The 21559-nt window shown below is 43.8% G+C and overlaps 1 protein-coding gene across 1 annotated transcript in view; it reads right to left on the bottom strand.

Moving 5' to 3' along the window:
• Positions 1-21559, bottom strand: part of LOC146770423 (voltage-dependent L-type calcium channel subunit beta-1-like) — a 301827-nt gene that overhangs the window by 12595 nt on the left and 267673 nt on the right. The window contains exon 7 of the mRNA XM_085640460.1: positions 976-1161. Within this exon, the coding sequence (XP_085496586.1) occupies positions 976-1161 (186 nt within the window). The remainder of the gene's footprint in view (positions 1-975; positions 1162-21559) is intronic.

Below are 21559 nucleotides of genomic sequence, written 5' to 3'. Positions count from 1 at the left end.
ATATTTTCCCATGCGACTGTCGGTAGAGTCCCAGCAACGGTCTTAAAAATGTGTCTTTTTTAATACTGTTGGGTTCGATATGAGCTTTGTCTTATAAAAGTGCCCTAGGGCTTGCCAAAAGCTACCCACATTGCAGAAGCAGCTGTACCAGGGAAGCCACTTAGTTGTAGGATATTTTAGAGATTAGTTAGGAGTTTTTTTGCCAAAGGCTGGAGCTTTGCCTCCGAGAGAGACAGAAACACAGTCAAAGGACACAGATAACAAAACACAGTCTTAGTATTGAATTTTTAAAACAAAGAAACACAAAAAGAAGGGCATTGTTCGAAACTCTTTTTTTGCTCAACAAAGGATGCAGTACGTCCAAACCACAACTCAAGGGAGCTAAGCATGTTTTTTTCATTTCTTTTGGAGTAATCAGATTGTCCTTGCTAACACAACTCTGCATCAAAACACAGCTTTCTTAAGTGACACCTTTCTGCAAGGGACTGTGTTATACTCTAAGAAATTGAATAATTCCATGTACTAGCCTTAAGTAACATAGTTGTTTCAATACCTAACAATAAGGAATTGAGCCAACTGAGCTGCTTGCCTAAAAGAACGGAGTCCCTCAAATCAACTACCCTTAATTAATCAAATCATGTCATTGGCCTTCTGCAAGGAATGGCACTGTTCCATAGGATAACCTTAAGGAAGTGCACTATCCTATTGGCCAACACCCGGGAATGGCGCCCACTGATTGGCTTAGCGCATCTCGGGTAATTCATTGTTTTGGGAAAGCAATTCTCCTGGATAAAAAGGAGATGAGGTATGGCCTTGTGTTGACTCCTTTAGCTCACTTAACCCCTCTCTAGCGTGTTCCTCCCTACAATTCAGCTTGCTCCCCCATCCCCCTCACACTGCATGCTCCTGCTGCTCCTGGTCTCCCTACCCTCTCCAGAAGCCCAGGTTTTGCTTGAGGGAGGTCAGCACTTGTACCTGGAGGTTGGAGACGGGGGCAGGGCTGGAGGCCAAGGCGGCATTAGCCAAAGTGCGGTTCAAGAGTGGGTTTGGGGGATTGCTGCTGGGGGGATAGGTGGCTTTCCAGTATGCTTCCAGGTATTCTGCCAAATGTTCGCAGGCTTCTTCCAACTGGTTCTCATCCAGAATGATGTCAAACATTTCCTGTACAGAAAAAATGAATTTGACATCAGAGGGTTAGTATGTCAGTAATTCCACTAAATGTGGCAGACCAATAGGGTACAGAAAGAGTTTCCCAATGTATGTTACATCAAACACATGGACATGTCACACATATAAAGATATCTCATTCATTTGGGTATATGCCACGTACAAATGTTTGTTTTACCGATGAAGGCATATGCTGCTTATGCCCAAAAATGGCACTCATAATTTACAGTCAAAAACGTTCTGTGGACAGCCACTTTGTCGGAATTAAGACTCTGAGGACGACATCACACAAGCTCTAAAATGCCAGCCCTCCTCCTGCCATCCCAGTTTTCAATTTAAATACCGTTTGAGCAGGATCTCCAGACACTCAGATTTTTCACACAGCATAACGAAATTCCTAAAGAGTAGGATATAGTAGCATGTTTTGAACTGTCATGCATATTTTCCTCCATTATATTGCTTTTCTTGTCTCTTCTTCATATCATGGTATCGCCCCTGTTCATTCTCCCCTTCCTCCCTCCAGTTTCTCATATTTCTGTCCTCCTACTTTCTCCATTTCCAATTCCTTCCTAACACCTCTTCATCTATCACACTTTTCCCTCTCCACTCCATTCTTTCTCCTTTTTCCCATGCGTCTCCACTCTCCCTATCTACTCTCATCATTCCACTGTCCCCGTCCCCATTGTATTCTACTCCTAACTCGTTTCTATCCTCTAGATTCTTACCTTTTAGTTGATCTCTCCCTAGTCCTCTTCTATTCCTCCTTCCAACCTCTCTCTTCTCTCATATCCTGGTTATCATTCCATCTGTCTACCCTGTTGATTCTAGTTTCTCCTCTTTCACCATCTTGTTTTTTCTGCTCCTTCTCACTCTATCCATTTCTCTCTGACCTTCATCCTTATCTATCTCCTCTGTTCCTTTGCTCTTCTCTTCCCAAGTTTTTTTCTCATTCGACTCCGTCCCCATCTCCTCTCTGCTCTCCCTTTTCTACTCCTTTACACACTCTTCCCTCCTCCTCATCCTCTCTTGCCTTGCTTCCACAGCCCCATGATACTGCTGTTTGCTTGATCTAGGAGACACCCCTCCATGACTCCTGTCTGACCTTGTCAAAGCAGTACACATGAATCCTCACATGCAGCTTTTCAACCAGGCTTCTTGGCAGTCAGCCTTCCTGGATGCTCAATGATGTCACACCGGATATGTATTTTTAAGAACAGTGGTCCCTAGAGAAACAACAGTAAAAAGGGGGAGAAATGAATATAGACACAAGCCTGCATCCAACTAAACCAAGAGGGACAAACCATGAAGAACACAAAAGGCTCAGGCAAAGCTGTAGTTTTGCTAAACACACAATTTTCAATGTAACGAACAAATTGCAAGAGAACACCATTCCACATTAAATTACAATTTAGAGCAGTGTATAAGGTGTATCGGGTGTCCACGGCGTTTCAATCCATATATACAATAAATGGATCATCATCAGGACATTTAGAATAAGCATGCCTGTGTGCAATTGCAGACAGTAAATGCCGGCTTCAGCTTCGGCTGGCATTTACTGTCTGCAACCCAGGAACACGGACCTAGCACAACCCTATATCTGGAATTAGGAGCACGCGGCTGCAGCTCCCTCCCCCATTGGGATACTCAAGCCATCGCACCTTCCCCTTCCCATCACTGGATGGGTCTCACTAATACCACGCCATTACCTTTGACGCTCTAAGCGGTCTGGTTCCCCTACACCTCCGATTGTATTTTTCTTGGTCTGGCTGGTCACCATTCGTGCGCTCAGTTCCATATTTGTTACTATCCATGCGGGAGTTGCCAACATTTATTACAGGCAATTGCACACAGGCATGCTTATTCTAAATGTCCTGATGATGATCCATTTATTGTATATATGGATCGAAATGCCGTTGACACCTGATACACCTTATACACTGCTCTAAATTGTCATTTAATGTGTAAAGGTGTTCTCTTGCAATTTGTTTGTTACATTGAAAATTGTGTGTTTAACAAACCTACAGTTTTGCCTGAGCCTTTTGTGTTCTTCACTGTTTGTCCCTCTTGGTTTAGTTGGATGCAGGCTTGTGTCCCACTTACAAATTGTATTGTCTGTATTGTTCCTATTCGAATTTAAAATATTAAATATCTGACCTCTGTCCGGCTGGACAAGTTACACAAGGAATATGCTACTTACCAGTATGCATCTGTTCTTGGCATGTAGAGCTGCAGATCTACACACTTTTGCATAGATCGCCATCTGGTGTTGGGCCCGGATGTTTGCAGTTTGTTTTTCCTCTTGGAAAGTCTTTGGAAGTCACGAGGTCGGTGACTCCTCCTTTGGATGGTATTGCGCATGGGCTTCGGCTCCATCCTCAGATTGTTTTTCGCCAGCAGGGAAAGATGGAGCGTAGTAATAACAGTGAAGAAACCCATGTGTGTATCTAAATAAGATAAACTGGAACAGATCCAGGTAGCCGGGGAGGCGGGTGGGCGTGTGTAGATCTGCAGCTCTACATGCCAAGAACAGATGCATACTGGTAAGTAGCATATTCCGTTCGAGGCATATGAGCTGCAGATTACACACTTTTGCATAGACTATATAGCAGTTCCCAACCTTAGCGGCGACCACCGGTATCTGTTGCAGTGGTTTGAAATAATGTTTTGAGTACAGCCTGGCCCACACTAGCTTGTTGCTTAGTTTGCACATCTACACAATAGTGTTTAGTGAAAGTGTGCGGTGTTGACCATGTAGCTGCTTTGCAGATATCATCTAATGGGATGTTCCCTAAAAATGCCATGGAAGCCCCTAGCTTTCGTGTAGAATGGGCTTTAGGGGGAACGGATAGCATTCGTTTTGCTTTGTGGTAGCAAATCTGAATGCATTTTACAATCCACCTAGCTATCCCTGATTTTGAGATGGGGTTGCCCTTGTGTGGTGGAGAGAAAGAGACAAACAGTTGTTTGGTCTTGCGGAAAGGTTGTGTTCTCTCGATGTAGTAGAGTAAGGCTCGTTTGACATCTAGTATGTGCAGAGCCCTTTCTGCAACGGTCTGTGGTTGCGAGAAAAATACTGGTAGTTCTACAGTTTGGTTTAGATGAAAAGGGGAAATGACTTTAGGTAGGAATTTTGGGTTGGTACGGAGAACAACCTTGTTATGGTGCATTTGAAGAAAAGGTTCTTGTATGGTAAGTGCTTGTATCTCACTGACCCTTCTAAGGGAAGTGATGGCTACAAGGAAAGCTGTTTTCCATGTTAGGAATTGTAGTTCGCATTTGTGTAAAGGTTCGAAGGGAGGCCCCATTAGCCTTGTGAGAACAATATTTAAGTTCCACACAGGTGAGGGTGGTACTCTGGGGGAAATTATTATTTTTAGGCCTTCCATGAAGGCTTTAATGGCAGGTACTCTAAAGAGTGAAAGATGTTGCCTGTTTTGTAAGTAAGCTGCAATTGCTTCGAGGTGTAGTCGAATGGACGTATAGGCTAGATTACACCTTTGTAGGTGGAGTAAGTAGCCTATGATGTGTTGAATGGACACGTCCAGGGGATTGATGGTGTTGTTATGGCAATAAACAACAAATCGTTTCCACTTGGCAGCGTAGCACGCTCTAGTGGTAGCTCGTCTAGCTTCTCTGATGACGTTCATACAGTCAGGGGGAAGATTTAGGTACCCAAAGTCTAGGATTTCAGGAGCCAGATCGCAAGGTTGAGCTGAGCTGGGTCCGGGTGTCTGATCTCTCCATGGTTCTGGGTTAGGAGGCATGGTGAGAGGTGTAGTTTTTGGTGTGGTACCACAGAGAGTTCCAGCAGCGTGGTGTACCACGGTTGTCTGGCCCACGTTGGAGCTACTAGGATTAGTGTGAGGGAGTGTTGTTGTAGTTTGCGCACCACTAATGGAATGAGTGGGAGAGGCGGAAAAGCGTACGCAAATTTGCCTGACCAGTTCATCCATATCGCATTTCATTTGGACAATGGGTGTGGGTATCTGGCGGCGAAGCTTGGGCATTTTGTGTTTTTGTGGGTGGCAAAGAGGTCTATCTGTGGATGCCCCCACATTTGAAAGAAGGGATGAAGAACCTGTGGGTGAGGTTCCCAATCGTGGATTTGTTGTGTCTGTCTGCTGAGCAGATCTGCCACGGTGATTTGGACTCCTGGGACATGTTGAGCTAGGAGAAAGATTTTGTGGGGAATTGCCCATCTCCATATGCTCTGTGCTAATTGAGAGAGCTGTGGAGAGTGTGTGCCGCCTTGTTTTTGTATATAATACATGGCCGTCATGTTGTCTGTGCGAATGAGGACTGCCTTGCCTGAAATCTGTATTTGAAAAGATTTTAGGGCTAAAAAGATTGCTAGTAACTCCAGATGGTTGATATTGAGTAACTTTTGTTGAGGCGTCCATGTGCCCTGCACGGTGAGATGTAATCGGTGAGCTCCCCAGCCGAGAGCGATGCGTCCGTTGTTAGTATTATCTGGGGAACCGGGTCCAGGAACGGTCGACCTTTGGAAAGGTTTGTGGTGTTCCACCACTGCAGAGAGCGATGGGTGCGACCGTCTACCAACACCAGATCTGTCAGTTGACCTTGGGCCTGGTTCCACTGGTGCGCTAAGCACTCTTGGAGGGGACGCATCTGGAGTCTTGCGTGGGGCACTATGAAAATGCAAGAGGCCATCATCCCTATTAGTTGCATGAACACTCGTGCTGGAAGGGAGTGTTGGGCTATGAATTTTTGTCGCAAAGCCTGAATGCTTGCAATCCTGGCCGGATTGGGGTAGGCTATCGCTTTTGAGGTGTCTATGGTGGCACCCAGGTATTGTTTTATGTGGGATGGTTGCAGCTGTGACTTTTGGTGGTTCACCGTGAAGCCTAGTTGGTGAAGTAATTCGATTGTGGTGGAGGTGTGGTGTACACACTGATTGTCTGAAGTGGCTTTTATCAGCCAATCGTCTAGGTATGGGAAGACGTGAATGTGCTGTCCTCTCAAGTGTGCCGCCACCACTGCCAGGCACTTGGTGAATACCCGTGGTGCTGTTGTGACTCCGAACTGGAGCACTTTGAATTGGTAGTGTTGTCCGTCCACTACAAATCTGAGGTACTTTCTGTGAGCATAGTGCACTGGAATGTGAAAGTATGCGTCTTTCAAGTCCAGAGTGGTGAGGAAGTCGTTTTGGGAGAGGAGCGAAAGTACCTGCTGAAGCGTTACCATATGAAAATGGTCTGAGTGTATGTATGTGTTTAGGGGCCGGAGATCTAGAATAGATCGTAGAGTCTCGTCCCTTTTTGGTATGAAAAATATAGGGAGTAAACCCCCATATTTTGTTGATTGACAGGAACGTGTTCTATTGCCTGTTTTTGTAGGAGGGAGATTACCTCCTGCTTTAGTAATTTTGGATGTTCTTGTGACATTGGGCGTTGCCTGGGTGGAATGTTTGTTCTAGGCAGTAGCCTGACCGAATTATTTGGGTCACCCATTTGTCTGAGGTGATGGTCTCCCAGACATGAAGGAAATTTTAGAGTCTGCCCCCGACCGGAGTGGAATGGTCTGGGGGGAGCGGAAGTCATTGGGTAGGAGGTGTGGCAGAACGGGCGTTGTTTGTTTTGCCTCTGCCCTTGTTGTTGTTACCCCTGTAGCCGCCTCTTTGGTAACCTTTTGTAAAGGTGGTCTGAGTAGGGGATTTGTATGATGTGGACGCTGTGTCTGAGGAGTAGCCTCTGGATGTACTCCGAAAGGAGGAGCGTCTGGGCGGGTGAGACTGTAAGGCCCCCATGGATTTTGCGGTATCCGTGTCTTTTTTCATTTTTTCTAAGGCCTCATCCACCTTTGGCCCAAATAGATGTTCCTGGTCAAAGGGATGGGTAAGGATGGAGGCTTGTACTTCTGGTTTAAAACCAGATACCCTTAACCAAGCATGGCGACGGAGAAGGACGCTGGTGTTAATGGCCCTGGAGGCTGTGTCTGCTGCATCTAGGGCACAGCGTATGGAGGTATTCGTGATTGTTTTACCCTCTTGAATTAACTCGTTGGCCCTAGCTTTATATTTTTCAGGGAGATGGTGCATTATGCTTTCTAATTCGTCATAATGAGCCCTGTCACATCTGGCCAGTAGTGCCTGAGTGTTTGCTATACGCCATATGTTGGCCGCCTGGGATGCTGTGCGTTTGCCTGATGCATCTAGTAGTTTTGATTCCTTGTTAGGTGGTGGTGCATCACCTGACGCTTGTGAATTTGCCCTTTTACGTGCCGTAGATACTACTAAAGAATCTAGTGGCGCTGGTCCTCTGATGTAGGAGGGATCTGAGGGAGCAGGTTTGTATTTTTTTTCAATACGTGGGTTAATGACCCTGGCTCTAACTGGGTCCTTAAAAACTTCTGCCGCATGATTTACCACCCCTTTGAGCATGGGCAGTATGGAGGTGGACCTATGTGAGGTATCAAATGTGTCTAGGAGGAAATCTTCCTCCACGGGGTCGGTATGCAAGTCCACCCCGTGATAATGTGCCGCCCTTTGCAGAAGATGGTTGAACCCTAATGAATCTTCTGGTGGAGATGGTCTAGAAGGGTAAAGATCGTCTTGTGGGACGTTGGGGATATCTGGAATATTGTAATCGTCCCATGGATCTGGGGATCCTGTAGGGGTGGGGTCCTGTGGCACATCCCCTATATCATGATATGGGTCCCTCTGATCATCATCGTCTGGAGACGGGGTCGGAGAACGATGAGGTGGAGGTGGAGAGGGCGGAGGGGGGGGGAAGGAGGAGGTGGTGGAGGGGGAGGGGAAGGTATTCTGAACAGAGACGTAGCAGAGTCCTTCCTCTTTGGAGGTGGAGGCGGAGCAGGCTTCTCCAAATGTCTTTTTGGTAGAGAGTGTCAAATGTCCAGTTTTTGGATCCTTGGTGAGAGTTTTTTGCAAGGGATCCGGTGTAAATTGCTCCGGGGAGGTTATTTGGTCCGTCGGCGCCGAAGGCGTCAGGGCCGATGTCTTTTTAGGTTTTTCTGTGCCGGTTTGTTGCTTAGAACCCGGTTTGGGACCCTCCGGTCTCTTGGTCGGCGCCGAGATGGGCTTTGGCTTGGAAGTGTCGGTGCCGATGGCCTTGTGTGGTTTGATCAGTACTGAAGATGGCGTCGGTACCGAAGAGCTGGGTTTCGACCCCGAGGGCTTCGGGGCGGAGCTCGGTGTCGAGGTGAAGGCAGGTTTCTTTTTCGGTGCCGAAGTGTGTTTCTCGGCACCGCTGGTAGGCTGGCTCGAGCCCGAGCCGCCGGAAGGCTTACTTGGCTTCTTCACCGGGCCCGAAGGTGGGGTGTGTGAAGCAGGGTCTCTGGTCTTGCCTAGGCCCGGAGGCAAAGGCGTGACCGAAGCCTTTTTGGGTGTCGGCGCGGGTGTGGGGGGGGGGTAGATTGGTACTCACGACCCTCTGTGCCGGAGTGATGTCTTCCACATCTGACTCGTCGGCCTCGGAAGCGCCGACGAGGTCCTCTTCGGTGCGATGATCTTCCGGATCGTCGATGTCCTCTCCGGAGATGTCGACTGGAATGGACGTCGAGGAGTGTGCCATGTTCCTTCTGGCTCTTCGGTCCCGAATAGTCTTTTTGGATCGGAAAGACTTACAGGCCGGACAGTCTCGAGCCTCGTGTTCAGGGGAGAGGTAGAGGTTGCATACCTCATGAAGATCGGTGTGGGGAACTTTGGACCCACATCGAGGGCACTTTTTAAATGGAGTTCTTTCCATGAGCCGGGACCAGAGCTTGGTTAGGCCCGAAGGGCGCCGCCGACGACTAGAACCGAAGGTTTGTGCCGATGAGAAGGCTCGTTGATTGAAGAGATCACGATTGAAACAATACAGCGAATTGGGGTGAAGATTGCGCGTCGATCGTCGAACTGGAAGCTGTTCGGAACCAGGGCGCGAAGATTACATCCGAGCCCGATGGCGGAAAAAAACAATCTGAGGATGGAGCCGAAGCCCATGCGCAATACCATCCAAAGGAGAAGTCACCGACCTCGTGACTTCCAAAGACTTTCCAAGAGGAAAAACAAACTGCAAACATCCTGGCCCAACACCAGATGGCGATCTATGCAAAAGAGTGTAATCTGCAGCTCATATGCCTCGAACATATAGTACTGACTGGGTCTATATTCATTTTCCCCCTTTTTACTGTTGTTTCTCTAGGGACCACTGTTCTTAAAAATAGCTTAATTCCCAAGGTCCCTAGCAGACCTTACTTGGGTTCCCTTGTTTCTTTATAATATACACCGGAGATGTAGACAAAAAGCAACGGAGCAGCTGCATCTCTATTGGGCAGTGTTCTCCAGTATCACTGCTGTCCTCCTGGTGTCCTTTACCCAGTATCCTGGCCACTTACGAGTATGCAGGGGAGGTTCGAAAGCAGGATTCCAAATATAGGTGTTGTATTGGAAACTGGCCTGTCAATGGCAATGTACCATGGGCAGTGTTTTCCAGTACCACTGCTGTCCTCCTGGTGTCCTTTACCCAGTATCCTGGACACTTACGGGTTTGTGGGGGAGGTTCGCAAGAATTATTCCGAGTACAGGTGTTGGATAGGAAGCTGGCTGTTCAATGCAATATTCCATGAAGGTCTGATTCCTTTACTGTGCACTGATAAAAAGGGACTACAGTGTGGTGATCCCCGTCTCTTAGATAGGGTTTCTATATTCTCAACAGAAAGTATTGCCCAATAATCATGATTCTTCAAGGGCTAGGAGCAAGTGTTTCAGCAAACTGGAACTAATTGAATGAGCGCTGCTTGGTAAATATATAAAGTCAGGCAGGTGGAGAGGGGTCTAATCACCCAGAAGTCCAGGCGGAGGAGTCACACCCTCATGATTTCCGCCTTACCCTATTATACCCAAATCTATGCACAGTATATATACACATTCTTGTACCTTCCAGCATTACTGGACGCTCACCGACACCAAACACTTAAGATGAGGCGCACCAGGGCAGCAGCATTTCCAGAGATCAGGGGTCTTGTATGTAATGTTTCACATGCTGGGTTCCATTACCTTAAAACGGAATTATTACTTACCTGTAAGAATTGTTTTGCAGCCTAGACTCTTCTAGATTCACAAAATTGTGCATATTCCGCCATCTAGTGGTTGGAGTCGGAAAGTGCTTTGTATTTTATTTTATTTTTTTGCTTTGGGAGGTTGCGAAACCTGATCCCCCTGGTGAGGCTACAATCCCCATCGTGTGTGTGCAGGCTCTCAGATTACTTTTTCCCCTTCTGCATTGCAATTCTGTCTGCTTGTTGAATAAGTATAATATTGATTGCTTATAGGGCTGAGAGTGCAGGGACACTTGTCGATTTGTAAAATGTGACATATATATATTTATATATATTGATATGTACATACCTCTATATACATGTGTATGCATACATAGGTATACCTATATATGATCTTTTATTTATTTATTTTTAGATATATAGGTAGCTAGGTGTGTCCTCTTCCTAGAGGGGGCATCAGTTGATATAATAGGCGATATGCAGCCTAGTTGCTGTATTCTTTTTTTTTTTTTAAATATATTACGTATGTAATGTTTAAAAAGAGATGTAGAGGCTTAGCTATTTTTTAGCCCTTGGAAGTACTTCTGTACTATACTTATGTAGGGACTATGTTTTGAATTCTCCTTTTATTTACTTTGTTATTTATTTATTTTCTTTTTCCTCCTTCACCGGGGAGGAGGGAGGATTTTATGTGAATCTAGAAGAGTCTAGGCTGCAAAACAATTCTTACAGGTAAGTAATAATTCCGTTTTGCAGCATAGACATCTTCTAGATTCACAAAATTGTGCATCGATTGTGTAGCGGTATTTTGTAAGTGTGGAGGAGGGAGTGAAGTGTAGTTGATTCCCCTAGGATACTAAAAAAACACAAATGGTTTTGAGTACCACCTGTTTTGTGAGAGAACAGGAGTTCTTATGTTGTGTGTACCTAGTAGGTATCCATATGGCTTTCCTTTGAGGAAAGCACCCATATATGTACTCCCTTGTGTATATATCTGCCTTTGTTTTTAAAATAGTTTAGCTGTGACCAGGCACAAACCGACTGGATGTTGTATTGAAAATACTTAAATTTTATCGGCCCATTCATCCTTGTGTAGGTTAACACCGGACTTGCTCGCTTTATTCTGCGAGTGCTATTTTTTAATTTTTTTTAATCGGGTTTCTTACCAACCACTAGCTGTTGTTTGTTTGTTTATTTATTTATGTTTGATGCAATGGGCTGGTTTTTAATGCCCTATGTAGATATGGCTTAATGGTTTTTTGGGGTGCCTGGCTGATTTACGAGAGTACGTATTTTTTGTTTGATGCTCACCTTGATAGCAACAGACAACTGTATGGGTATCCTGTTGACCTGTTGACATTTTTTATTAACCTTTCGTGGTTATGGTCTTGTAGAACATAGACGTTATTACATGCTTATGCGTCCTGTTTATGTCCTCAGGAGACAATGGAGGGTAGAGGAAACCTATTATATGCCTTGTGCCATAAACGCACCTTAAGCTATACCAGCTCTGCAAGCCCTGTTCCGGTGGTACACTCCTGCCAGAGACCTACGTTCATCTTCTGCTTGTCTGGTAAAGGTACCCAGATTCAACAGAACTAGAACAGGGGGCAGATCATTCAGTGTAGCTGCGGCCAAGCTGTGGAACAGCCTGCCCACTGACATACGTCAAACATCACAGCTTCTTCCCTTCAGGAGACGCATTAAGACATGGCTCTTCCCCAAATAAACGGCCCGTCTGACTGTTCTTCCGGTTTACCGTTAACAGAGTAATTCCAGCGCCAGGAAGCCTGCAAGGTGTCAGTTTGCGCTTTACAAATTCTCAAAATAAATAAATAATAAATAAATAAATAAATATATATTTTGCTGTAGAAGCACACATATGCGTGTGCCTATATTCTCTTCCTGAAGAATACTCCACCCATGTGGTATATCCCAAAGCTTGACTTGTAGAGGCAAGATGTTGTCATGGACGTCGTTTGGCCCCTGGTTTTAATGAAGGTTACGGCCCTTGAAGTGCATTGTGCACAGTGGGCCTTCTGGCTAACTACCTGCGAATGGTCTCCTAATTTGTATAAGTCTAATTAATGCCTGCTGTTATTGGTATCGACCTCCCTTGTGATTACGCGGAAGGGAGAGATAGAGTAACATTTGAGTGTGCTGTGTGCAGACCTTGTGCAGTTTTTATCATGTAGTCAGGAAGCCTGAAGAACTGCGCCCTGTTTTTTTTTGCCCTTATGAAGGGTTAATGGTAGTTGTAACGTAAACACAACCTGGTAAGGTGTGTGTTGCCTTTGCCTTTATATATTGTGCTGAGTAGGAGGCCCTATCCGGCGTGCCAGATGTGAGGAACCTGCCTTGCTATATGGTAGGCATATGCAATGTTAGAGGTATTGATTAGATTGTCTTTTGTGTTAATAATGTGTGTAGGTGCAGCATGTGGTGGTAGGGTGTTACACCCCCCCAGCCCCCCCCACCGTATTTGGCGAATTTTATGGTCGCGGCCAACCTCAGTTTCCGGCCATATGGGATACCTCTGGAAGTCGCGGTCAACTTCTCTAGAAGAGTTGCCGGCTCCCTTACGGTGTACATAAAAGGTCGCGGTCAACCCCAGTTGCCGGCCTTAGTTTTGGAAGTCGCGGTTAACTCCCCTTGAAGAGTTGCCGGCTCCCTTATGGTGCCAAGTTAAGTCTCCGTGGTAGGAGAAGACTTCCACCATTTGGGCTCGCCACACCCATAGTGTGTGTGTGTGTGTGATGAGTGTGGTTGTGAGCTCGCCACACCCATAGTGTGTGTGAGATGAGTGTGGTTGTGGTAAGCCCACCCATATCATGGTGATCAGCCCATTTAGTGAAGCTGACTCACCTTTGTCATTGAAGCAAACATGATGTGCTGCAAGTACATATTGCATTGGTGAATGAAATGCTGTGTAGCGTGCGTAGATATGTACTTGTATTTTGGGGTTTGAGTCTTGGTGATTGAGACTTAATTGCCCCTTAGAAGTAACAGTGCGTTTAAAGTATGTATAGTGTCATATTTGCAGCACTGTCTGTATCAAAAATTATGTATGCTGTATATTTTACACAGGCACCATGCGTTGAGTGTTACTGGTAAGTGGCGTGTACATGCATGCATGCCTACACATATACATATATACCACTACACGCCCAAGTATATATATATATATATATATATATACATATATATATATATATATATATATACACACCCACATATGAAAACCGTCCACACTCCTACACCTTTATGTACCTATGTGTATATATATATATATATATATATATATATATATATATATATATATTCACTGAAAAAACCATAGGTTTCACACACGTTATAGTTACGAATTAGCATTTAAAAAACCTTGCAAATTCACTTAAAAAACCATAGGTTTCACACATGTTATAGTTAGCTGGACATTTCACTCGTAAAAAACCAATGAAATTCCCCCGTTATAGTTACTGCAGGCAACTATAACTCACGCAACCGCAATCATCTGCTGATGACGTCAGATTTTTTTTTCAGGTTTTTCACCGTGCGCGCACCGTGAATGTTTTTTTGTTTTTAAATCACGAGGTGCGCGCACCCTGCGCGCACGGTGCGCTTCGCGCACCGAGCACCCACGGTTCGCAGTTCATGCCGTGCGCGCAGGGTGCGCGCACCTCGCGATTTAAAAAAAATAAAAAAGATTGGTTTTTTCTCCCTTGGGGCTCCTTCTGTGACCCCCTGACCAAGGCTAGGGGGTCAGGAACTGTCCACTCTGCCCCCTTTTCACGTTCTCCACCTTTTTTTTTCACCCCCTCAGACTGCGAGAGACAAAATGGCGGCCGACACTTCCTGGTTTCGACCGATTCGAATGTTTACCGACATCTAACAACCAATCAGAATTGCGCTCGCGCACGGCAGGGTGCGCGCACTGTGCGCGCACGGTGCGCGCGTATAGATATTGATATGCTTTTAAATGCTATTTTCTCAGGAAAAACGCGTTTTGGGACCCCCCTTTTTTCTCGGCCCCCGCTTGACGAATCACCCCGAGACTTTCAGGGTAGGAGCTGAGCGGAGCGCTCAATTAGTTTTGAAAATTTCGCGAGGATTCGTCAACCGGCGCCAGTAGATAATATATATATATAAATAGATATATCCAAAACCAAATTCTTTAGCTTCCCAAAGACGGTAACGCACTCCAAGCCAAAAGATTTTTCAAATGCTTTATTCCACCATTCTTGACAAACCGGTTTCGGTCATGACGACCTTTCTCAATGTCAAAAGTCCATTTACCATCAATCTCTTAAATACACAGATGTTAAACGATATAGAAAGAGGATTTCCATGTTTAGATACATAAACATAAAAGAAGGGCCTCTGCGCTTATATTGCAACACAGTGGCCATTTTAAAGATACTATTAACAAGTCATTGTAACATTTAACCAAAAATAAATTCATTGGTATTTTGACTGAAAAGGAAGGGCATTAAACATTCATGACTTTATACAATGTTAATTTCCACTCTAATTATTGTTGTTATGATGCCAACATTTTTTATAAATAAAAATTGTTTAAGTTATTAAGCCCTGAATGGGCTAAGACTCATAGTCTTACTTTTTTCCTTTGACAGTCAAATCATGTAATAGAATGTAATACAATTAACATCATCATGTATTGTGTTTCAAAGGGTGGAAGCGGACAGCATGGGAGACAATGAAATGATTCTAACATATAATGACAGATCAATTAGATAATAAATTGTATTGAAAAATGCGCGTCACATCTTCTCATTCAGTTCATTTAAGTAAATAGCTAATGCTGTAGATATTGATTTGAAAAGAACAATAAAAACAGTGAAGGTCGGGGGACGGACTGGGAGAAAACTCACAGAACTATTACAGTTTATTGCGGTCTTAAACCTAGGAAGAACTGCCCTTCTTATACATTAACCTATGTGTACCCATAGTTCTTCCTCACTATTTAGGCCGAAAGGTGCTAAGGTTCTCAATTCTAGAATATACCTTGATTCTAGTTGGCGTAGTGTTTTAACCCTGTCGCCTCCTCTTTGCTTCAGTGGGATTTGGTCAAGGCAAAAGTAACTTAGTTTTCGGCTATCACTTTGATGGTGCAAGGCAAAGTGTCGTGCAACTGGATAGTTTTTGTCGTTGTTGGTAATTGCACGCATGTGCTCCAACACCCTCTTTTTAGCAGGGTGTACCGTGCTCCCAATGTATAGCAAGCCGCAAGGACAACTCAGACAATATATTACAAAGTCTGAGTTGCAATTTAGGAATTTAAAAATTAGTTTCTCGGTTGGTCTCCCTGGGACTTTATAACCTTTAGTTTTCTTACTATTTTTGCAAGCTTTGCATTTGGAACAGGGGAAAAAGCCTTTGATTTCATTTCTGCTTTTCTTGGTTTTATCAAAGTGACTGTGTACCAATAGGTCCTGTAGAGACGTGTTCTTTCTGTATGTAATACTAGGATATTGGGGCAGTTCTTTCCCTATAATCGTATCTGCCTGTAGGATTTTCCAATGACGGTTAATAATTTGACGAATTTGTGGAGAATTTTTTGAAAACGTCAAAATTAACCGGGTTGTGTCATCTTGTGTCTCATCATGTTTTGCAGTTAGCAGCAGATTCCTCTCTTTCTCATCTGCTCTTTTTTCTGCAGCTTTCAATATTTTGCTTGGATAACCCCTTGCACTGAAACGTTTGATGGCTTCTTTCTTTGATTTTTGATAGTTTGTGTCTAGTGTGCTATTACGTTTAATCCTTAATAGTTCCCCATAGGGGATGCTGTTTACTAGACTTCTTGGATGCTGGCTGGTGAAATGTAAGGTGGCATTACCTGCAGTAGTTTTGCGGTATAGTTTGGTCATTAATTGCCCCTCACTAACATACACCGATAAATCTAAAAAGGCCACTTGTGAATTACTGATATTACTCGTAAAGTGCAGGTTGAAAATATTATTATTCAGGATGTCGAGATACGTAAGAAATTCTGGTTGTGACCCTTTCCAGACGATAAAAATATCGTCGATGTATCTGGTCCAGACAGCTATCTTGTTCATCCAGGGCTCGTTAGTCCCGTACCAGGCCACGTGCTTCTCCCACCAACCCACGAAGAGATTCGCGTAGCTGGGGGCGAAGCACGTGCCCATTGCGGTACCTTGTGTTTGGATGTACAGCTGGCTACCAAATAGGAAGATATTGTTGTGCAGGCAAAAACTCATAAATTCCACGATCATTTGATTATGTTCCGCATATTGCACGGATCTAGATTTCAAAAAGGTTTCTACTGCTTCTAAGCCCTGTACATGGTTGATACTAGTGTAAAGGCTGGTTATATCCATGGTGACTAACATATAGTTCTCCTCCCATGGTATGTCCGCAATTTGTTTAATGAAGTCAGATGTGTCTTTAACATATGATACTAGATTACATACAAATGGACTCAGTACGGTATCAATCAAAATTGAGGTGTTTTCAAGGAGGCTTCCTTTGGAAGACACGATAGGCCTCCCAGGAGGGTTCTTATTGTCTTTGTGCAGCATGGGGATGTGATAAAAAGTAGGTATGGTGGGATGATCTGTTTTGATGAATTCAAACTCATCTTGATGCAAAATCCCCTTGTCCCGCCATTTAATAATCAACTGATAAAATTCCAAGACACTCTCATTGTATTGCTGTCTAGAAATTTTATTATAACAGTTCACATCACTGAGTTGTCTAAGGGCTTCCAACTCGTACAGTTCTTTGTCCTGGACAACTACATTGCCGCCCTTATCTGAGGGCTTTATTTCCAGGGATTTGTCTTGCTGCAAAGATTTGATAGCCTCGCGTTGTTGTATTGTAACGTTGTGCAATTTCACCTCTTCTTGATTAGATACTGTTCTCAATTTATCTAGATCTTGTATAACCATCTCTTGGAAACTGTCAATCATATCAAACCCGGTTTTAGGGATAAATCTTGATTTCTTTTTTAAAAGACTCTTGCCTCCAATTTGCGTTAATTCCATATCTTTGATTAATGTGAGTTCTCCACCCAGTGCCTCCTCCTGGCTTCCTGGTATGTCCTCTGCCAAAATATTCATGGTTTGTAGTGTAGTTAAATCCGCCACTGTCAATGAGCCGGAAACGGAATTGACTTCATCCGTCATCGGCGATGGTTGTGATTGTTTACCACGGAACATTTTTCTAAGTTTCAATTTTCTTATGAACTTATAAAGGTCTATCCTTGTTTGGGGATAGTCCCACTGATTGGTTGGGCAAAAAGTAAGCCCTTTCTTCAGCACTTGTATTTGCATGTCCGTGAGCTTAGTATGTGACAGATTGACTACTGTTAAGTCGGACGTTAGTTCTGGTATGCTCCCCTCTTCTTCCTGCTCCTCGTTAGTCTTGGTGTGTATTGCTGTTTCTGGCCTCCTTTTGTGCTTCTTTCCCCCACGTCTTGTTTTCCTTTTTCTGGGGGTTTTGGCCTCTGAGTATTTAATCTCCATGATTTTTGGATGACTTGAAACTCGTCGCAAAAATTTGCCGATGTTGGTGGATCTTCTTGTGGTGGCTCGGTACGGCTTATTACCGGCTCTGTTCTTCCGCCGCTGGCTCCTCCCGTTTCGGAATGGTCTGTTTCCAATTCCGATTCCGAGGTAACCTGTACATGGGTATCCTTGCCTTTTGCCTCTTGTATCTCCTTTCTTGGCTGGTCAAATTTCTTGGCGAAGGTTAGAATTCTCCCACTCTCATAGTCGCGTTGATCCCTTGCGAATTTTTCATGCTTCCTGCGTCTTATGACGTCTTCATATTTCACCAGGCGTGCTTTCATTTGTGATTTTAAGTTCGCTGCTGTTTCTTTTGCTGAATCCTTGCAATTATGTCTTCTAGGCGTTGGATCTCCTCAAGCAGTTTGCTTCTGTCACTAACTGCATACTTGATAAGAATTTCTACCATCCCCACCGCTGATTTTGTGGTGTGTTGAATCCATTCTACCAATAGATTTGGATCGGGATTTTCGTAGGAGGGTACAGTGTAAATCCTCAGCCCTCGAGGGATGCGCTCTGCTTCGAGATAACGGCGTAGAGAGGTAGCCTCCCACCATTTGCGGATTTCTTTTTCGTATGTTCGTTCCAATACATTAAAGAGACCTTTCAGGGTGCTGGGGGCGGGTTCCTTAGACTCATTTGTTGCCGGCTTAGAATAATGGCTTTTGGTAGAGAAGATGGACACCGCAGCTTCCAGCCGTTCCTCTTCGCTGAACATTCTTAGTGACTGATATGGTGGTTACGTTACGTAGCAGTTGCGGTGTGTTTTTGTTAGAGATTGCTTCAACACCGCGTTGTTAATTTCAAAATTTTGTGTGGCTTATAGGAAATGCTCGGAAAATCATGGGATACTGATACAGGCGGAAGGCGTTGCAACTCACCAGGTTATGGAGTCTTCAATCCGTACGAGGGTCCTCCGACTCGCCGCCGAATTGGCTCCTCCCTCATCGGTGTTGTTGCTCTCGCTCTGATCCGGATACAATGTAGCTCGATCCGGACTAGCTGTTTTGCTTTATCCGCGTCTCCGTGTATGCTGTAGGTCTTCCCTTTATTCCAAAGCAGAGCAGGCAGTACTCATTCGAATTTTTCACCAGTTCCCGCCAAACGCCGCCGCTCACTTGCTTCCGGGTGCAGTTACCTCACGGTGGCAGACCGTGTAAATATCCAAAACCAAATTCTTTAGCTTCCCAAAGATGGTAACGCACTCCAAGCCAAAAGATTTTTCAAATGCTTTATTCCACCATTCTTGACAAACCGGTTTCGGTCATGACGACCTTTCTCAATGTCAAAAGTCCATTTACCATCAATCTCTTAAATACACAGATGTTAAAGGATATAGAAAGAGGATTTCCATGTTTAGATACATAAACATAAAAGAAGGGCCTCTGCGCTTATATTGCAACACAGTGGCCATTTTAAAGATACTATTTACAAGTCATTGTAACATTTAACCAAAAATAAATTCATTGGTATTTTGACTGAAAAGGAAGGGCATTAAACATTCATGACTTTATACAATGTTAATTTCCACTCTAATTATTGTTGTTATGATGCCAACATTTTTTATAAATAAAAATTGTTTAAGTTATTAAGCCCTGAATGGGCTAAGACTCATAGTCTTACTTTTTTCCTTTGACAGTCAAATCATGTAATAGAATGTAATACAATTAACATCATCATGTATTGTGTTTCAAAGGGTGGAAGCGGACAGCATGGGAGACAATGAAATGATTCTAACATATAATGACAGATCAATTAGATAATAAATTGTATTGAAAAATGCGCGTCACATCTTCTCATTCAGTTCATTTAAGTAAATAGCTAATGCTGTAGATATTGATTTGAAAAGAACAATAAAAACAGTGAAGGTCGGGGGACGGACTGGGAGAAAACTCACAGAACTATTACAGTTTATTGCGGTCTTAAACCTAGGAAGAACTGCCCTTCTTATACATTAACCTATGTGTACCCATAGTTCTTCCTCACTATTTAGGCCGAAAGGTGCTAAGGTTCTCAATTCTAGAATATACCTTGATTCTAGTTGGCGTAGTGTTTTAACCCTGTCGCCTCCTCTTTGCTTCAGTGGGATTTGGTCAAGGCAAAAGTAACTTAGTTTTCGGCTATCACTTTGATGGTGCAAGGCAAAGTGTCGTGCAACTGGATAGTTTTTGTCGTTGTTGGTAATTGCACGCATGTGCTCCAACACCCTCTTTTTAGCAGGGTGTACCGTTCTCCCAATGTATAGCAAGCCGCAAGGACAACTCAGACAATATATTACAAAGTCTGAGTTGCAATTTAGGAATTTAAAAATTAGTTTCTCGGTTGGTCTCCCTGGGACTTTATAACCTTTAGTTTTCTTACTATTTTTGCAAGCTTTGCATTTGGAACAGGGGAAAAAGCCTTTGATTTCATTTCTGCTTTTCTTGGTTTTATCAAAGTGACTGTGTACCAAAAAAAAACAAACAAAAAAAAAAAAAAAATATATAGATATATATATATATTTTTTACCTTTGGAGTGTTTTCCTTCTGGATCTATATACATATATATCCCTATATATTTGAATACCTAGATGTATATATATGCGACAATATGCATAGAATGTATACATACATACATATATATATTATCTACTGGCGGTTGCCAGTAGATAGTTATAGTTAGGACCGTGTTTCCATAGGAAATCTCAAAATTCTATTTTGAATAACTTTGGCGCCGGTTGACGAATCTTCGCAAAATTTTCAAAACTAATAGGGCGCTCCGCTCCGCTCCTACCCTGAAAGTCTCGGGGTGATTCGTCAAGCGGGGGCCGAGAAAAAAGGGGGGTCCCAAAACGCGTTTTCCCCATGCATTTTTCCATAGGACCTTTAGTCGAAGGTACAGCCCGAACGGCTGAACAGAATTACTTGAAATTTGGCAGAGAGGTAGTCCTCAGGTCAGGGAAGTGCCTTTTGCAGGTCTGGTGTCAATCTGTTCAGTATTTCCTGAGAAAATAGCATTTAAAAGCATATAAATATCTATATGCGCGCACGGTGCGCGCACGGTGCGCGCACGGTGCTGTGCGCGAGCGAAATTCTGATTGGTTGTTAGATGTCAGTCAACATTCGAATCGGTCGAAATCAGGAAGTGTCGGCCGCCATTTTATCTCTCGCACTGAAAAGGAAAGGGGGAAAAAAGGTGGAAAACGTGAAAAGGGGGCAGGGAAGAGAGTTCCTGACCCCCTAGCCTTTGTCAGGGGGTCACAGAAGGACCCCCAAGGGTGAAATAAACATTTTATATTTTTATATAAAAATCGCGGGGTGCGCGCACGGTGTGCGCATGGTGAAATACCTTAAAAAAATATATATATTAATAAATACATAACTTAGCATTTAAAAAACCGTACAAATTCACTGAAAAAACCATAGGTTTCACACACGTTATAGTTAGGTGGACATTTCACTCGTAAAAAAACCAATGAAATTCCCCCGTTATAGTTAGTTCAGATAACTATAACTCGCGCGACCGCCACTCTATCACAAGGATGATGTCATCAGTGATGTCATGAGTGATGCCACTTACCATGTCATGAGTGATGTAATATGTGACGTCATGAGCAGTGGATTCCGGGCGCGCGAGTTATAGTTATCTGAACTAACTATAACGGGCGAATTTCATTGGTTTTTTACGAGTGAAATGTCCACCTAACTATAACCTGTGTGAAACCTATGGTTTTTTAAGTGAATTTGCAAGGTTTTTTAAATGCTAATTCCTAACTATAACGTGTGTGAAACCTATGGTTTTTTCAGTGAATATATATATATATATATATATATATATATAT

The sequence above is a fragment of the Triturus cristatus genome, unplaced genomic scaffold (genome assembly GCF_964204655.1).
Source record: "Triturus cristatus unplaced genomic scaffold, aTriCri1.1 SCAFFOLD_194, whole genome shotgun sequence".
In the NCBI taxonomy this organism is placed as follows: Eukaryota; Metazoa; Chordata; class Amphibia; order Caudata; family Salamandridae; genus Triturus; species Triturus cristatus.
The sequence above is the reverse complement of the archived record's forward strand: the minus strand, read 5'-3'. Positions and strand labels throughout refer to the sequence as shown.